This window comes from Rhinopithecus roxellana, chromosome 19 (genome assembly GCF_007565055.1).
Source record: "Rhinopithecus roxellana isolate Shanxi Qingling chromosome 19, ASM756505v1, whole genome shotgun sequence".
NCBI classification, from domain to species: Eukaryota; Metazoa; Chordata; class Mammalia; order Primates; family Cercopithecidae; genus Rhinopithecus; species Rhinopithecus roxellana.
The window spans coordinates 54,944,627-54,963,923 of record NC_044567.1 but is presented as its reverse complement, the minus strand read 5'-3'; the positions used below and the strand labels follow the sequence as shown (position 1 = coordinate 54,963,923).

The following is a 19,297-nucleotide window of genomic DNA, read 5'->3' as shown; positions in this document are numbered from 1 at the left end:
CCGCCCAAGAGTTATAAGAGGATATCCCAGAGAAGGCTGATCACAAATCAGACTAACCAACCTATCCATGCTCCTTTAGCTCATTCTCAGAATATAAGGTCAACCAAGAGGAAAAAATAAGTACAAAATCCCACATAGAATCCTAAAGCATCGCCAGGCGCGGTGGCTCAAGCCTGTAATCCCAGCACTTTGGGAGGCCGAGACGGGCAGATCACGAGGTCAGGAGATCGAGACTATCCTGGCTAACATGGTGAAACCCCGTCTCTACTAAAAGATACAAAAAAAAAAAAAACTAGCCAGGTGAGGTGGCGGGCACCTGTAGTCCCAGCTACTCGGGAGGCTGAGACAGGAGAATGGCATGAACCTGGGACACGGAGCTTGCAATGAGCTGAGATCCAGCCACTGCACTCCAGCCCGGGCGACAGAGCGAGACTCCGTCTCAAAAAAAAAAAAAAAAAAAATCCTAAAGCATCATGTTGATGACACTGAACAAAAAGCAGCCAAAAAAACAAAAACAAAACAAACAAACAAACAAAAAATTCGAATCCTACTTTTACTAAATTCTGCAGTGACACATAGTGGTGAGAGATGGAAGTACATAATAAAGATGAAGCACCCATGAGAAGAGAAAAGACCATCAGGGAGCCTCAAGTGGTTTGTCTTCCTTGCTATCGGTGGGAAGTATCTGTGCCTCACAGCTGTATGAACCAGGGCACCCAGGCCTACTGAGCTAGTTTGGCTCATTGTATCACTTTCAGGAACTTACATCACTGGGACTCAGGCTGCCCAGCCCATTCTCTTGCTCAGAATCCTTCCCAGACTCAGTGCCCTGTGAAGACCGTGGATGGGATGGATGAATCCAGATCTCCAGGCGAGTGGTGTCATCTCCAACATGCCGGAAAGTAGACTTCTTTCCTTTCCGCCATTGGTCAGGGCTCAGTTCAAATTCTTCATGTTGCTTCTTTTCCATCTGTTCTGCCTATATAACATACAAACACATAAGCTCATGGCCGGGTGTGGTGGCTCACACCTGTAACCCCAGCACTTAAGAGACGCCAAGGCAGATAGATCACTCAAGGTCACGAGTTTGAGACCAGCCTGACCAAAATAGTGAAACCCCATCTCTATTAAAAATACAAAATTAGCTGGGTGTAGTGGCACACACTTGTAATCCCAGCTACTCGGGAGGTATGAGAATCACTTAAACCTGGGAGGTGGAGGTTGCAGTGGGCCGAGATCGCATCACTGCACTCCAGCCTGGGCAACAAGAGTGAAACTGTCTCAAAAACAAAAAACACACATGAGCTCAGATTCGCCTGAGATTCAGCTTTCAAAGAGAAAAGCCTCACCTCACCGGTATTTGTTTATTTGAGAATAAAAAGACTGTACCACAGTCCCAAAGTAGCAGTGTCATCTGCTTTGTCTCATAAAAGTTATCAATTCTGTAGAGCATGTACATGTACATCCAAGGGCCCCTGACAGCTCTCCTGAAGATCACAGTTTTGTCCTGCACAGGGGCTGACTGATCACCCCTCAGCACAGTCTGATGGGACCACTTAAGGACGCTATGAGTCATTCCCTGAGGACACACAGACACTTAGCAATAATCGCACCTCAGATAAACCTCACCAGCTACGATCCTGCCACTGCACAGAGCCAGGACACACCGACACTCAGGGAAATGCATTATTCGAGGAAGGAAGGGTTCTGCTACATCCCCACTCACCTTCCGCTTGGTCTCTTCAAACAAGCTCATGAGACTCTCCTTGGCAGTCAGGATAGGGTTGCTGGCAGCTAAACTGCGCATATAGTAATAGACAGCGTCAAGCTTCCTCCTCTGTGGAAAGAGGCCAGAGATATTCAGTCAACCAATTCTCTTCCTAACTCCAGCAAGAGGCAGCTGACTCATGAAATCCTACTATCTCTCCCAGCCTGTCTCCCAAACTGACAGGAATTCCAACAACAAAATCAGAAATGATATCCATGGGAGAAGCCATCGCAACTGCGTCACAGATCTCTCCTCGCACAGTATTGTATCTTACATGCAGAGGTGCTCCAAGAACCAAGAACTCATAAGGAGAGAAAGGAATGAACAGCCTCTTAAAATACAAACAGAAATTACATCTTGTTCTTAAAGAAAGCATGATGTTCAATTCACTTCATATTTCCTATTCTTATCAGATAGTCAGTATGGTATAATGAAATCACGAAATTACAAGCCAGCCAGACCTTGGTCCAAATACTGGCTAATCCAGGAGTTGACTTGGAGACTTTGGACAAAAGTCTCCAAGGTTATTACATTATGATGTAATAATCTTCCTGAGCTCCCATATCCTCAACATTACAGTGGGAGTAATAATACCCAATGGAGGAGTATCCTCAGGCTCACGAAGAGTTGGCCAATGTCTCACACTTAATAGTACTTAATCAATGATGTTGTCATTGTTATTGATAATTTTTTAAAATAAATAATTAGTAGCTGAGTTGAACATTTTATGGATATTATTCAATAAATTCAGCAAGTCTATAAGCAATTAATAGGGAAAAGAAGAAGAAAAACAAAGTGGGTCAGAAAGAAGGAAAAAGGAAAACATTGAAACAAAGGTAGAAAGAATATCCAAAAGGCTTTCTAACTTTTTCTCCAACTTCATGTACATTTTCACTGTTTTCCATAACTGTTTCAAAATACATTTAAAATACTAGCTTCTCTCTCTCCCCAGCATCTACTCATCCTTCAAAACTTGTATCTTGTATTCATCTGGCATGGCTAAAGGCACAGGTTCTAAGGTCAAATGCCTGAGTCTGAAATTGGTCTTGCATTTGTTAGGTATGACACTAAGCACGTTAACCTAGAGAAGTTTCCTTATTTGCAAAATGGAGATGTTTACAACATATGTCTCCCAAAAAGATTAAACTTATATAATGCATATAGTTTAACAGAATAATTGGCACACTATTACAGTTAAGTGGTAGCTGTTTTTATTATTATTCCAATCCATACTAATTTCTATCTACACTACTCACTTGATTTGAGACTGTATTTTATCAAAATATTTTTTCATATTAAAAAATTTCCAAAACAGAGATACAACTTACAATCGGTCTCTATTGTTGTGTCTTATTGTAATTTGCAGCATTCTCCTCAGTGGACAGAAGATAATGGTGCATCTAACAATCAATTACACAGTTATCAAGTCTAATTTGTATCACTGTCTATACATCTCACTTGTTTTCTCAACACAATTTTTTTTTCAGGGAAGACAGCAAGTCAATATTTTATCATTCCTGGCATCTAGCAAAGCACTGTACATGTGCTGTGTTCTTAATAAATACCTGAGATTCACTGATTGGAAGAGAAAGAATGACTGACTGGAAGTAGCAGAAAAGTTGGGAAAATGTTGCTAACAGACAACGAAGAGGAGACAGACAGAAAAAAGAGGGATAGAGGAAAAGAACTTGAAGGAAGTGCTAATCTAGGTCAGAGGTCTGTGAAAAAGAAAATTTAATCCAAATGACAAAAAGCCATTGAGGGAATTTAGCACAGTTGCAGCATACTAGATCAACACAAAAAATTCTGTTACATTTCTATATATTAGCAATGAGCAATCTGAAAAAAAGAAATTAAGAAAACAATTTCTGGCTGGGCAAAATGGCTCAGGCCTATAATCCCAGCACTTTGGGAGGCAGAGGGAAGAGGCTCACCTGAAGCCAGGAGATCGAGACCAGCCTTGGCAACATAGCGAGACACTCTTTTTTTTTTTTTTCTTTTTTGAGACGAAGTCTCGCTCTATCGTCTAGGCTGGAGCGCAATGGCACGCTTTCAGCTCACTGCAACCTCCAACTCCCAGGTTTGAGCAATTCTCCCATCTCAGCCTCCCGAGTAGCTGGGACTACAGGTGTGTGCCGCCACAACTGGCTAATTTTTATATTTTTAGTAAAGATGGGGTTTCACCAACTTGGCCAGGCTGGTCTCGAGCTCTTGACCTCAAGTGATCTGCCCGCTTCAGCCTCCCAAAGTGCTAGGATTACAGGTGTGAGCCAACCCACCTGGCCAAGACCCTGTCTAAGAAAAAAACAGAGAAAGAGAGAAAAAAAGAAAACAATTCTTTTTGCAAAAGCATCAAAAAGAATGACATACTTAGGAATACAGTTAACCAAGGAAGTACAAAACTTATTATACACAGGGTTAAAAGAAATTAAAGAATGAAGTAAATGAAAAGACACCCTGTGTTCATGAATTAGAAGGCTTAATATTTTGAAGATGGCAATACTTCCCAAAGCAATCTACAGATTCAATGCAATCCTTATCAAAATGCCAATGAGTCTGCAAAAATGAAAAAGCTGATCCTAAAATCCACATGCAATTACAAGGGACCTCAAATGGCCAAAACAGTCTTGGAATAAATTAATAAATAAACAAATAAAAAACAAAGTTAGAGGACTCACATTTCCCAATTTTTCTTACCACAAACCTAGAGTAACTAAAACAGCTGTGGTACTGGCATGAGGACTGACATATAAAAAAATGGAAGAAAACTAAGAGTTCAGAAACAAACCCACATATAAAGTGACTTTTGACAAGGGAACCAAGACCATTCAATGAAGAAAGAACAGTCTCTTCAACAAATGGTGCTGACAGAATGTAATAACCACATGTAAAAGAATGAAGTTGGACCTTTACCTCATACTATATATAAAAATTAACCTAAAATTAATCAAAGACCTAAATATAAGAACTAAAAGTCGGCCGGGCGCGGTGGCTCAAGCCTGTAATCCCAGCACTTTGGGAGGCTGAGACGGGCGGATCACGAGGTCAGGAGATCGAGACCATCCTGGCTAATACGGTGAAACCCCGTCTCTACTAAAAAATACAAAAAACTAGCCGGGCGACGAGGCGGGCACCTGTAGTCCCAGCTACTCGGGAGGCTGAGACAGGAGAATGGCGTGAACCCGGGAGGCGGAGCTTGCAGTGAGCTGAGATCCGGCCACTGCACTCCAGCCTGGGCGGCAGAGCAAGACTCCGTCTCAAAAAAAAAAAAAAAAAGAAGAAGTAAAAGTCTAAAACTCTTAGAAGAAAATAAAGAGGTAAATTTTCTAAACCTTGGATTTGGTAATGGTTTCATAGCTATGACATCGAAAGTGCAAGGAACAAAAGAAAAAAAGATAAACTGGACTTCAACAAAAATAAAAAACACTTGTGCATCAAAGGATATTCTCAAGACAATGAAAAGACAATCCACAAAATGGAAGAAAATGTTTGCAAATTATATATCTAATAAAGGTCTAGCATCCAGAATATATAAAGAACTCATACATCTTCACAACACAAAAAATAACAATTTTTAAATGGACAAAGGACTTGAAATATGATATGCAAATGACCAATGTGCATATGAAAAAATGCTAATCACTAGGGAAACAAATTAAAAACATAATGTGATATCACCTCACCACCATTACAATGGCTACTATCAGAAAAGCAGAAAACAACAAGTGTTGGCAAGAAAGTGGAGAAATCAGAAGCCTTGCGTGCTGTAGGTTGGAATATAAAATGGTGTAGCTGCTATGGAAAACAATATGGTTGTTCTAAAAAACTAAAATGAGAATTACCAAATGATCTAGTAATTCGTTTTCTGGCTACATACCCAGAAGAATTGGAAGCAGTGTATTGAAGAGATTTTATTTGAACACCCATGTTCACTGTGGCATTATTCACAATAGCCAACAGATGGAAGCAATACAAGTATCCACCAATGGGTGAATGTACATATAAAATGTGGTATATATACACAATGAAATATAATTCACCCTCCAAAAGGAGGAAATTCTGACACATGCTACAACATAGATGAACCTTGAGGACCTAAGCTAAGTGAAATAACCCAGTCACAAAAGAACAAATACTGCATAATTCCACTTACATGAGGTACCTAGAGTAGCCAAATTCATAGTAACAGCAAGCAGAAGGGTAGTTGCAGAGGTTATGGGAAGAGAGAAGGGGGAGATGTTATTTAATAGATACACAGTTTCAGTTCTGTAAAATGAAGAGCATTCTGGAGACTGGTTGCACTACAAAATGAATGTACTTAATGCTACTGAAGCTACACCTAAAAATGGGTAAGACAGGCCGGGCATGGTGTCTCACGCCTGTAATGCCAGCACTTTTGGAGGCCAAGGTGGGTGGATCACCCGAGGTCTGGAGTTCAAGACCAGCCTGGCCAACATGGCGAAACCCCATCTCCATTAAAAATACAAAAATTAGCCAGGTGTGGTGGTATGAGCCTGTGGTCCCAGCTACTTAGGAAGCTGAGACAGGAGAATCACTTGAACCCGGGATGTGGAGGTGGCAGTGAGCCAAGATCGCGCCACTGCACTCCAGCCTGGGCCACAGAGTGAGACTCCATCTCAAAAAAAGAAAAAGAGCAAGACAGCCCGGGAGCAGTGGCTCATGCCTATAATCCCAGCACTTTGGGAGGCGGAGGCAGGTGGCTAGCTTGAAGTCAGGAGTTCAAGACCACCCTGAGCAACATAGTGAAACGCCATCTCTACCATAAACACAAAAAATTTAGCCAAGTGGGGTGGCATGTGCCTGTGGTCGGGAGGCTGGGGTGGGAAGATCACTTGAGCCTGGGAGGGGGTGGTTGTAGTGAGCCAAGATCAGGCCACTGCACTCCAGCCTGGGTGACAGAGACCCTCTCTCCAAAAAAAAAAAAAAGTGGGTAAGATAGGCAGAGCTGGTGGCTCACACCTGTATCCTAGCACTCTGAGAGGCTGAGGTGGGCAGATCACTGAGGAGCTCAGGAGTTCGAGACCAGCTTGGATAACATGGCGAAACCCCATCTCTACAAAAAATACAAAAACGAGCCAGGTGTGGTGGCAGGCACCTGTAGTTGCAGCTACTTGGGGGGCTGAGGCAGGAGAATAGCTCGAACCTGGGAGGTCAAGGCTACAGTGAGCTGAGGTCATGCCACCAAATTCCAGCCTGGGTGACAAAGTGAGACCCTGCCTCAAAAAAAAAAAAAAGTAAGTGACTGGGAGCAACGGCTCATGCCTATAATCTCAGCAGTTTGGGAGGCCAAGGCAAGAGGATCACTTGAGGCCAGGAGTTCCAAGACCTGCCTGGGCAACGGAATGAGATCCTGTCTATACAAAACAATTACCTGGGTATGGTGGTGTGTGCCCGTAGTCTCAGCTAATCAGGAAGCTAAGGCAGGAGGATCACCTGAACCCAGGAAGTCGAGACTGCGGTGAGCTATGATTGTGTCACTGCACTACAACCTAGGTGACAGAGTGCGATCCTATCTCTTAAATATATATACACACACGTATATATGGGTAAGAGGATAAATTTTATGAGTATTTTACAATTAAAATTTTTAAATTGCCAGGTGCGATGGCTCACGCATATAATTCCAGTGTGAGGCTGAGGTAGGTGGATCACTTGAGGTCAGGAGTTCAAGACTAGCCTGACCAACATGATGAAACCCCATCTCTACTAAATATACAAAAAAAAATAGCAGGGGGTGGTGGTATGCACCCGTAATCCCAGCTACCCTGGAGACTGAGGCAGGAGAATAGCTTGAACCCAGGAGGCGGAGGTTACAGTAAGTCGAGACAACTACAGCACTGCACTCCGGCCTGGGCAACAGCGCGAGGCTCCATCTCAAAAAAATAATAATAATTATTATTACTCACATATATATACATATATAATTAAAACTTTTCTCAATTAGCAATGAAAGTGAACAGATGTGTCTCCCAACAGCAAATCAGCACATGAAAAGATGCACATCATTAGTTGCTAGGAGAATCCAGCAAGAAACCACAATGAGTTATCACTTAATACGCACTAGGTTTGTGGATATCAACAAAATGATTCTCCAGTTTACATGGGAAGGCAAAAGATCCAGAATAGCCAATACAATACTGAAAAACAAAGGTGGAAGACTGACATTACTGTACTTCAGGACATAAATAAAGTTACAGGAACCAAGACAGTGTGGTACTAAGCAAAGAACAAACAAATAGATCAATGGGAACAGAGAGGCCAGAAATAAACTCATGCAAATATAGTCAGCTGGTCTTTGACAAAGGAGCAAAGGCAATTCAAAGGTGAAAGGATAGTCATTTCTTTTTTTTTTTTTTTTTTGACACAGTCTCGCTCTGTCGCCCGGGCTGGAGTGCAGTGGCCGGATCTCAGCTCACTGCAAGCTCCGCCTCCCGGGTTTACGCCATTCTCCTGGCTCAGCCTCCCTAGTAGCTGGGACTACAGGCGCTCGCGACGTTGCCTGGCTAGTTTTTTTTGTATTTTTAGTAGAGACGGGGTTTCACCGTGTTAGCCAGGACGGTCTCGATCTCCTGACCTCGTGATCCGCCCGCCTGTCTCGGCCTCCCAAAGTGCTGGGATTACAGGCTTGAGCCACCGCGCCCGGCCTTAAGGATAGTCATTTCAACAAATGGTGCTAGAACAACTGTATATCCACCCGCATCAATACATCTATACATGAGCCTTACACTTCACAAAAATTAACTCAAAATGTATTACAGACCTAAATGTAAAACATAAAACTATACAACTCCTAGAAAGTAACACAACATTAAGTTAGCCATGGGTTTGAAGACAACTTCTTAAATAAAACACCAGAAGCATAACCCATGAAAGAAATAACTGACAAGATGGATTTCATTAAAATTTAAAACTTCTGCTCTGCAAAAGACACTGCTGAAGAATGCAAAGACAAGCCACTGTCTGGAAGAAAACAGACACAAAACACATACCTGATAAAGGACTTGTAACTAAAATATACAAAGAACTCTTAAATAAGGGAAAAAATTCAATTGTAAAAATGGGCAAGAAAGTGGGGGTGGGGCAAAAGATCTGAACATCTCACTGAATAAGATATGTAGATGGGAAGCATATGAAAAGATGCTCAACATCGTGTATCATTAGAGAACTGCAATAAGTCATACGTTATATGATCCCATTTATATGAGACATCCAGAATAGGTACAGATACAGAGACAGAAATCAGACGAGTGGCTGTCAGGGGCTGAGGGGATGCAGGGATGGAAAGCGTAGGTATGAGGTCTCCTTTGGGGTGATGACAATGTTCTGACACTAGATAAAGGTGATGGTTAATTGTATTTTCTAATTAACATTTCGTTCAATAAACAATGAAGGAATGAGGAAAAGATGGATATAGAGAAAAGGGGAAGAAAAAATAACACCGCAAAGAGGGGCGGGAAAAAAATCACATAAACCCATCACAGAGAATAAGACAGAGATAAAAACAGAAAAGAGAGATTCAACAAATTCTGAAAGAAGTATTTCAGTAAACCACATTACTTAATCAACTATTTCAACCCATAATTATTAAGAATTTTCTTGGGAGGCTGAGGCTGGATGATCACTTGGGCCCAGGCGTTCGAGGCCAGCCTGTAGAGACAAAGCGATACCCTGTCTCTAGAAAAAAATGTTTTTTGTTATCTGGGTGCAGTAGAATGTGCCTGTAGTCCCAGTTACTCGGGAGGCGGAGGCAGGAGGATCACCTGCACTCCAGCCTGGGTGACAGAGCAAAACCCTGCCTCTCTAAAGAAAAAAAAAAAAAAGAAAAGAAAATTTTCTCCTTACCAAACGAGCATCTTATCTGCTTCTTTCGATCGAACCTCTGGTACCTACCACTGATCCCCACTTTCCCCCTTGAATTCAGCTTTCTCCCTAGGAGCCCTCTCAGCTCCCAAGGCCTGCTTCTCCATTAGAGACACACTGAGAGCACAATGATTAGACCTAGAGAAGTACAATCTGGTGCTCACTGTGCTTCTGCTACAGAGGCACCTTAGATAAAAAGTTAAAAGAAGTAACAGGATCTGGGGAAAGGAAGCAAAGATCTGACTACTCAGAGCTAGGTGCAAATTTTAAGGAGAGAAGTAAGCCTTATTTTTCTTATAGAATGAGTTGTCTAGTTCAACAGAAAGGGAAGAGAATCAAGACAAAATTCAGAGCAGAAGCTCTGGTCAGAAACAAAGAATGGTGTTTAGCTGGAGCATAAGCATTCCCTTAGGAATTTAAGTGCAGTGGTAAGTGGATAGATAAAGTACAGAGTTAAGTGCAGTGAGGAATCCCTGACAACTTAATTCTGAGAGCAATTGTAATGAAAGGAGTTTGAGGGGATATTCTTTGGGCTACAGTGATGAGATGAAATGAAGCGCCAGGAACTGATATTATCAAACTCCATATTGTAAGATACCTCCTGCAAAGCACTTCCCCTGTCCACAGGATTTCTTACCGTATACACTGCCAGCAAAGCCAACTGGTTATAGGGGCGTCCATTCTTGGGAGCAATGTGCTGGGCCTTCAGGTACCAACTAGAACAGAAAAACAGTAAGAAAATGCTAGTTCCAGATTAGCTTTTTCCCAATTCATCCTGATAGCCCTAATACTTAAGACATAAAGTACAGTGTTAGATGTAACCCTGGAGAGGTAAGGCATGACTACAGGGACCAATAGGGACACCTGTAGAAAACCCATAGGGAGGCAGCTTGAGTGGCCTAGTGCTCTTAGTAAGGCTTAGCTTAGAGCCACACAGGGAAGAGAAATAATGAAGTGGAGGTAAAAGTACCTGCGAGCTTTCCCATAGTTTGCGGTATCATTGGCTTGCTCCCGGTACCTAGCAATATCTCCTTGGCATATCATACATCGCTGGGCACTGATCAAGGCATACTTTACCTTTAGGAAAAACAATCAGTTAGTAGAAAAGCCAAGAAACACTAACTTCAACCCTCAAAGGATAGGGATGGGGTGAAAATGACAATGTAGCACTGGTAAGGCACTAGCAGTCCTCCACAAAGTATAAAGTTTTCAGCCTAAACCTGACTACCAAAAAGACAGTCAGCAGTGTGATACAAAATTTACTGAGAAAGAGAAAGGGAGATTCTTGAGTCCTAGCCAAATGAAATGAAAGAAAACATTTCGATATCAGTAGTCAGGAGACCTGACTCTATGGAATAGTGTTTGATCTCAAGGAAGTCTCTGAGATGCTCTGGGACTCAGTTTCTTCATCTGAATGTAAAAATAACTACTCTATAGGGTAGCTGGAGGAAATACATGTAAAAATATTTTATAAACTACAAAGAGACATACAAATATGAAGACAATTGTTTACTCTGTTCTTTTTTCTCCCCCTAATAATTTCTGAGACAGAGTCTCACTCTGTTGCCCAGGCTGGAGTATAGTGGCGCGATCTCGGCTCACTGCAACCTCCACCTCCTGAGCCCAAGTGATTCTTGTGCCTCAGCCTCCTGAGTACTGGGATGACAGGCATGCACCACCATGCCCAGCTAATTTTTGTATTTTTAATAGAGACAGGGTTTCACCATGTTGCCCAGGCTTGTCTCAAACTCCTGGCCTCAAGTGATCTGCCTGCCTCAGCCTCCCAAAGTGCTGGGATTACAGGCGTGAGCCATCATGCCCAGCCACCTTATTCTTTTTTTGCCATCATTACAGTCTTTCTTCAAACTGTTAATATCACAGAATTGTACCACGGCATTACATTATCTTCGCCTAAAACAAGTAATCGTTTTATCAAACATTAACAACATGCCACACTGTGCAGTACTGTATGTTTTCTCACTGATAGGCTTGGCATCTGTCACTCAGAAAACAGAGTAAACCAATCCCAAGACATGTGCCCACGAAAATATCTCCCTAAGGAACACCACTTCACAGCACACAATATAATCCACTCCACTGCACACGGAAGAAATTAACGTATCACTGAACAAAGAACAAAGCTTCATTGAGAAGGAGATACTGACCCCTCAGGAAGGCACACTCACTAAGCAAACTAGCTACTGCACATTAACCTCCTACCTAGCACATAACTCAAATTTGTACCTCAGCAAAGTTACATATCACTACATATCACATACCCCCTAAATCCTAACTATTCCACAAATTCTATGAATGAACATCCCCAAAGGTGTTAAGAATCCTCCATATTTAACTGATAAAGCACAAAGAGAACTGATTATGCCTCCATACTACATCCACTTTGTCATCTTGGGAAGAGAGAAAAACAAAACAAAACAAATTATTTTGGCCGGGTGCAATGGCTCACACCTGTAATCCCAGCACTTTGGGAGGCCGAGGCGGGCGGATCACGAGGTAAGGAGATCAAGACCATCCCGGCTAACACGGTGAAACCTCGACTCTACTAAAAATACAAAAAATTAGCTGGGCGCAGTGGCAGGCACCTGTAGTCCCAGCTACTCAGGAGGCTGAGGCAGGAAAATGGCTGAACCCAGGAGGCGGAGCTTGCAGTGAGCCGAGATCACACCACTGCACTCCAGCCTGGGCGACAAAGCGAGACTCGGTCTCCAAAAAAAAAAAATTCTGGCCGGGCACGGTGGCTCAAGCCTGTAATCCCAGCACTTTGGGAGGCCGAGACGGGCGGATCACGAGGTCAGGAGATCAAGACCATCCTGGCTAACCCGGTGAAACCCCGTCTCTACTAAAAATACAAAAAAAACTAGCCGGGCGAGGTGGCGGGCGCCTGTAGTCCCAGCTACTCCGGAGGCTGAGGCAGGAGAAGGGCGATAACCCGGGAGGCGGAGCTTGCAGTGAGCTGAGAGCCGGCCACTGCACTCCAGCCCGGGTGACAGAGCAAGACTCCGTCTCAAAAAAAAAAAAAAAAAAAATTCTTTCAAAGGCTCTTTATCCTCAGCATGAAGTCCTGGACAATTGAGCCTCTGCTTACCTCATCAGCACCACGTTCCCGGTCACTCTCTGTACCTCAAACAGACAGACTCCTGAGTTCCCCTAACACACCATGCTGTTTTCCACTTCAGGGCCTTTAAGTATATCGTCCTCTTCCCCTAGAATGCTCCTCTCCTTGCATTTTCACACACACCTTCACCTGGCTGATGTTTCTGGCCTTCAGTCTTAGTTTAACTATGATTTTCTCAGTCTCCCAGGATTCTTTAAAACTAGGTTAACCCTTTACAGTATACACCCCCAACATCTTTGGCGAAAGTCACTGCATCAGCAATTACTCATCCAATGTCTGCACTCACCCCCAATCAAACACTAAACTCCAAGAAACAGGAGCACGTTGTAAATTTTTTTCAATCTGCACTGAATTGCCTCTGCCTAAAATGTCACCAAGTATGTAAGAGGAACTCAATAAACATTTTTTTTTTTTTTTTTTTTTTTGCGATAGAGTCTTACTTTGTTGCCCAGGCTAGAGTGCAATAACGCAGTCTTGGCTCACTGCAACCACTGCCTCCTGGGTTTAAGCGATTCCCCTGTCTCAGCCTCCTGAGTAGCTGGCACTATAGGCATGCACCACCACACCTGGCTAATTTTTGAATTTTTAGTAGAGATGGGGTTTTGCCATGTTGGGCCAGGCTTGTCTCAAACTCCTGACCTCAGGTGATCTGCCTGCCTTGGCCTCCCAAAGGGCTGGGATTAAGGAATGAGCCACTGCGCCCAGCCAAAAACATTTGTCCATCAGTAAGAAAGCTTGTATGCAGTAATTTATCATAAGGAGCAAAAAGGCAAGAGGAAGCCTCTGCTCCATAAATCACACTGCTTTCTGTAATGAATCTCTAACCTCTTCCTAAATATGCTCAAGTTTCCTATCGTAAAACAAAAACTGGCCAGGCATGGTACAGAAGCGGAAAAAAGAAAAAAAAAAAAACGAAAAACAAAGAAGAAAAAATTCTTCTCTTAGAACCCTATGTTCTTTCAGCTGTCTTCCCTCCTTGCCTTCACAGCCAAGATGCTTAAAAGAATGGTCTACATTACTCTCTCGCAGTCTCTACTGCTTTATCTCTCTTCACTACAATCTGGCTTCCAGTCTCCCCAACTAAATTAACTCTTGATAAGTTCATCCAATCCAATGGACACTTTTTAGTAATCTTATCATTTGACAGCTCCATTGCACTTGACAATTTTACCTACCCCCACCTTGAAATGTAACCCCCATCTCTTGCCAGTCTTCCCAGTACTCCAACTTTCGCTTCAACCATCACCTATATCATGATGACTCATGAATCTATAACACCAGCCCAGCTTTCTCCTGACCTCCAGAGAGACCACAACATTCATTTGTTCAAATTCCTGCAACACATACACTTCCACCTAAACATATCCAAACCTGAACCAGTCTCTTGCTTTACAGCCATTCCCCTGGACTACCAGCTGGGAGATGATTCAGACTCTCCATGCCTCCAATCTCATCCATCCCTCATACCAAATCAGTCAACACTTCCATTCTATTTCTTTTCTTTCCAATCTGTCTTCTCTTTCCCATCTCCACGACCTCTATCTGAGTTCAGACCTACAACCTGACTCCTCTATCTCCACTCTCGTCCAACTCCCACCCAAACTCACCAATCTGCCCAAGTGACCAGTTCTAAGAACAAACCTATCTTATCCATTTACTAAAAAAGCAATTAATGGTTCCGCGGAGCTTTCAGAATGAAGTCCAAACTCTTTGGCACAGCAGATGAGAGCTTACGACCCAGTCACTTTCCCCTTCGTTAGCTCTTCCACCGGCAATAGCCCCTTCACACTACAAACACCAGCACACTGAACTTCCTGCACTTTGCCAACAATGCCTGTTTCTCTTTTGCTGGACCCTCTATCCAAACTGCTCCTCCCACCTGCAAACTCCTAGTCATGTTTCAAAACTCAGCTTGACAATCTCCAAGAAGCCTTCCTTGGCCCCACCAGGCTAAGTTAGATTCACTTCTCTCTATGGCCCTTCAACACTCTATACTGGGGTCCCCAACCCTCAGGCTGCGGACTGGTACCAGTCTCTGGTCTGAGCGGTGGGCAGGCTAGCACATAAACATATCCAAACCTGAATCAATCTCTTCCTTTACAGCCACTCCCCTGGACTACCAGCCACACCACCTGAACCCTACCTCCTGTCAGATCAACGGTGGTATTAGTTCTCACAGGTGCGCAAACCCTATTGCGAACTAAGCATGTGAGGGACATAGGCTGTGCACTCTTTATGAGAATCTAATGCCCCTACATCCCTGTCCATGGAAAAACTGTCTTCCACAAAACCAGTCCCCAGCACCAAAAAGGCCAGAGACTGGCCAGGCCCAGGGGCTCATGCCTGCAATCTCAGCACTTTGGGAGGCCGAGGTGGGTGGATCACCAAAGGTCAGAAGTTCAAGACCAGCCTGGGCAACATGATGAAACCTCGTCCTATAAAACATACAAAAATTAGCCAGGCTTGGCGGTGGGCACCTGTAATCCCAGCTACTCGGGAGACTAACACAGGAGAACTGCTTAAACCTGGGAGGCAGAGGTTGCAGGTTGCAGTGAGCCGAGATCACACCACTGCACTCCAGCCTGGGTGACAAGAATGAAACTCCATCTCAAAAAAGGGGAAAAAAAAAAAGAAAGAAAGAAAGAAGGCAGGCTGGGGAGCACTGCTATATGCCACTACCATAGTACACACGACACTACAACTGTTGGTTTAATCTATCTGCCCTGCACTGAACTATACCTTTCATTCTTTTATCCTCAACACCCAGTAGAGTGTCTAGCACATAACTAACACTAGATAAATGCTTACTAAATGAATGAAAATTTAAGATAAATAAAGAAGGTAGCTTACTGTCTTGCGTAATGGCTTGCTGCGAATGGCAAGACCATCCATGTAGTCTTCCAGTTTGAACTTGTAAGTAACCTGCAGCTTCTGAAGCAAACTATCAAAGAAGTCACTACCCTATAAAAAGAAAAAAAGAAATTACTGAATCAACTTATTCTGATCCAACCTATCCACCAAAAACCGGGGCAGACAACCCCTTTCACAGTTCTGCTAATGTTCAGACATCCTATGAAAAGGGAGGCATGCACAATATTTAGTGGCCACCAATTTGAGCACAGGACAAATTCAGTCTAAGCCTTCTTCAAAGATATGAACACATGAACACACACACATTCTCTCCACACAAACACAAACACATATATACACATTCTCATTCTCTCTCTTTTAGGCCAATGCATTCAGAAAGCTTTCAACCTCAAAACTCCAATTGTCAGTAATTTACAGTCCCAAGGAAGCAACTGGAGTAGAGTAGGCTCAGAACCCAAGAAAAGGGCATGGTTTTTTTTGTCAATATTCTGTTCTAAAAGATGGTATTTCAGGTAGTAAAAATCCATCATAACTACAGAATGCTGAAGCCTTTACCCTGAGGACAAAAAGATGACAGTTTACCTCATCCAAGAGCTCCAAAAGTCTGTTCCGAATCTGTTCTGGGTTCTCAACATTCGGATCCTTGACAAGTTGCCTGAATTTCTCAATCACCTGATAGAAAGCATTCTTCCACAGGATCTGATCCACATTCTGATTATCAGAGAATTCAATATCTAATAGAATACAGCGCTCATATAGCTGCAGTAGTTCAGCTCTGGAATAAAATACATGCAACTTCCAGCTCCAAATACACCATAGAAAGAGCTAGACCCAAGTTTTGAGATTCCTGCAAATTAACCACCTCCCTTGGCAGGAAATCAAAAATGTGACCAGGTAGGCATACTACTCTCTCTGGTTTCCACTCTGCAGAGCAGAATGTCCTTCTAAAGATACTTGTGTCTAGGAAAATGGTTTTTCCCCATATGTCTTCACCTAAATTTAACAACTGAAGTAAGATCTTCACTGCAAGCTATACGCTGTTCATTTCTTGGCATTCTAGAAAGTCTTTTTACATTTCAAGATTCCATGATCCCTTAAAGATAATTTTTTCTAAAAGAAAAAGTAGGATGCATAATCATTTCTAAGACTAGAAAATAAAACTTCTGTTTCCAACTGCCCTTCCCTTACAAAGGGAAAAGGAGATAATACCCAGAAGCTCAGCTAAAAAGTTTCTACCTTCCTCAGCCATAGGAATTTATACACCTCCAGCTGATCCCCATTTCCCTCCAGCCAGAATAGAACACATCATACCTGAGTTGCGCCATCTTCTCCAGGCCCTCCGGACTGATGCGGTCCCTGGAGAGCAGGTTGCTGAGCTGCAGCTCCTGGTTGTCAGCCACCCGGAGAAGCCTGTGCAGCTCCTGTTGCTGCAGGTTCCTCATGTGCTGCTCCACCTCCTCGGGACTCATGGTGCTGGCAGGTAGAGGGCTACATACATACTGTCCTGACGGAGTCGGGTAGCCTGGGTAGTAAGGCCCTGGGTACACACCATTTGCAGGGCCCACTGGGTACTGCAGAGGGTTATAACCCGTATAGGGATACTGGGAGGCAGGGCCTGGTGTCCGGGGGTAATAATAGGGGTTGTCAGAGTTTTGAAACTTATAATAAGATGCTTGAGCCTGGCGTGAGTCACCCCAAGACGTAGGACTGACTTCATCATCGGTGTCCAAGAAATGCAGCTGGGGCGCCTGAGTCTTCAGAGCAGGTTTCTGATCAGGATTGTTGGGGTCCCACAACCGGCGTGTGGTGCCTCCACGGCCCCAACTCCGAGGTCCCTTACCACCAGATCCAAACAAAAGCCGAGGCCCCAAAGGTGCGGACTCTGGAGAACCTGCCGAATTGACAGACAGGGTGGTATGCGCAGGCAGAATCAGAATGCCACGCCCACGACCCCGAAGTTCTTGTTTCGGGTTTCTGGACTCCTGCTTCTCAGAGCCTTTGCCCCCACTGCTCAAGCTTTTGTCAGGCTTTCCTCTATCCACATCATCCCTGGCTGACTTCACCATGGGAGACTCTTTGTTCATGGCTTCTGCATCAAAAGTGACACGAAGAGTGCCTCGATTTTCTTTACCATTACTTTTCTGCTCACCCTCCCCACGGCCAGACCAGTTTCTTTCCAAATGCTTCTTCCTTTCTGAACTTCTCCTGGGTCCTAATCCATCAGGCTCATCAATTCTGTCCTCATCTAAGGAATCGGTTGAGGACACAGACACTTGCTTCTTCAGTCGTGGCCTCTCCTTGGTCCTATCCTGTCGGCGGCGGCGACATCCATTATCAGTCAGGCCAGCTCCCTCAGCGCTGTTGTTGCTGCCAGCTGAGCTGGTACTGCACGTGCGGTAGCGATTCCTTCGTTTGTCTGACCGGGAGTAGCGCTTTGCAGAACCTGGCTTCCCCTGGGCCGGGTCATCATTGGTTTTCCTCATCCCCTCCCCTTTTTCAATCCTCTTTCCTTTTTCTCCCTTTGCAGCCCTTACTCTGTCACCACCTGGGTTCTTTTCTGTCTCAGCCCTGTCTGGTTTATTCACAGCTTCCTCTTTCGCAGCATTTCCCCTACACTCATCTTCCTCTACTCTCAGTTGCTCTACCTGGTTGAGGATTTCTTCCTCCTCCACCCGACTGGCTGATTCTTTGCTAACAGTCTGCAAACGTCGTCCAGGCTGATAGATCTGCAGGTCTGGTTTCTTTGTTCTTTTGATAATTTTTAGACTACGATCCTCTTGTCCAGCAGTCCTAGGAAAGGATTCTTGTCCCCGATTATTTTCTGGGTCTATAGGACCATTCTGTTGTTGGTTGTTCAGTTCCTTACAGACATCTTTAATGGGCTGAGTACCATTTTCAACAGCAGAGGAATCTCGGTCATTAACAATTTCATCTTTGAATTCCTCATTCCCAGAGAGTTCCTTGATTTTGGGCTTGTTCCTTAGCCGAGAAAGGCCAGGCTTATAGATTTCCAGATCTGGACGCCTGTTATCTTTGCGCGGCCTGGCCTCCTTTAATTCCTTCATGTTTTCTGTTATGTCAGGGAGAGAGTTTGGGAGGGAAAGGTAGAAGATAAGAATAAAGAAGGAAGGAGGGGGAAAGACTGTCATTCTGGTTAAGTAACCAAAAAAAAGTCAAGCAAGAATTACACATCCAAATGCTAATACTGGTAGGTAAGGAAGGACATTTCTGTAGAAGCAGAAATTCTGAGTTTACAACACTTGTTCAACAATTCACAAGGCTAAGGACCTAATTGTGTTGGTGCTACCTACACTTGGGTGAGGGAAATGGGGGAAACCCATCTCCTTATGTGTTACCCCAGTCATATTCAGAAATCCAAGACCCCAAACTACCTCATTATTGTCAGAACAAAAGATCTCTATAACCTTTTCATATAGAGCCTATGAATCCACCTCAGCTTTTTCTTCTGCCTTTAACTTTTTTCCTGGGTGGCTAAGTTCTTCTAACATAACAGCAGGGGAAAAAAGTAAAAAAGGAGAAAAAGGGGGGTATTACAACAATCATCAGTCCTTGATATCTCTGGAGAAAAAAAATGCGACTCTCGTCTTTAAACTTGACCAGGACAATTCTTTTCTTCAGGA

At 43.6% G+C, this 19,297-nt stretch overlaps 1 protein-coding gene across 3 annotated transcripts in view; it reads right to left on the bottom strand.

Annotated features, from left to right (window-relative positions):
• Positions 1 to 19,297, bottom strand: part of SMG6 (SMG6 nonsense mediated mRNA decay factor) — a 250,270-nt gene that overhangs the window by 228,264 nt on the left and 2,709 nt on the right. For all 3 annotated transcript variants that reach the window (XM_010388492.2, XM_030922768.1, XM_010388493.2), the window contains 7 exons: positions 16,968 to 18,726; positions 16,239 to 16,431; positions 15,636 to 15,746; positions 10,620 to 10,726; positions 10,287 to 10,365; positions 1,727 to 1,837; positions 767 to 979 (listed from right to left, as the gene is read on the bottom strand). In XM_010388492.2, coding sequence (XP_010386794.1) covers positions 767 to 979; positions 1,727 to 1,837; positions 10,287 to 10,365; positions 10,620 to 10,726; positions 15,636 to 15,746; positions 16,239 to 16,431; positions 16,968 to 18,726 — 2,573 coding nt within the window. The remainder of the gene's footprint in view (positions 1 to 766; positions 980 to 1,726; positions 1,838 to 10,286; positions 10,366 to 10,619; positions 10,727 to 15,635; positions 15,747 to 16,238; positions 16,432 to 16,967; positions 18,727 to 19,297) is intronic.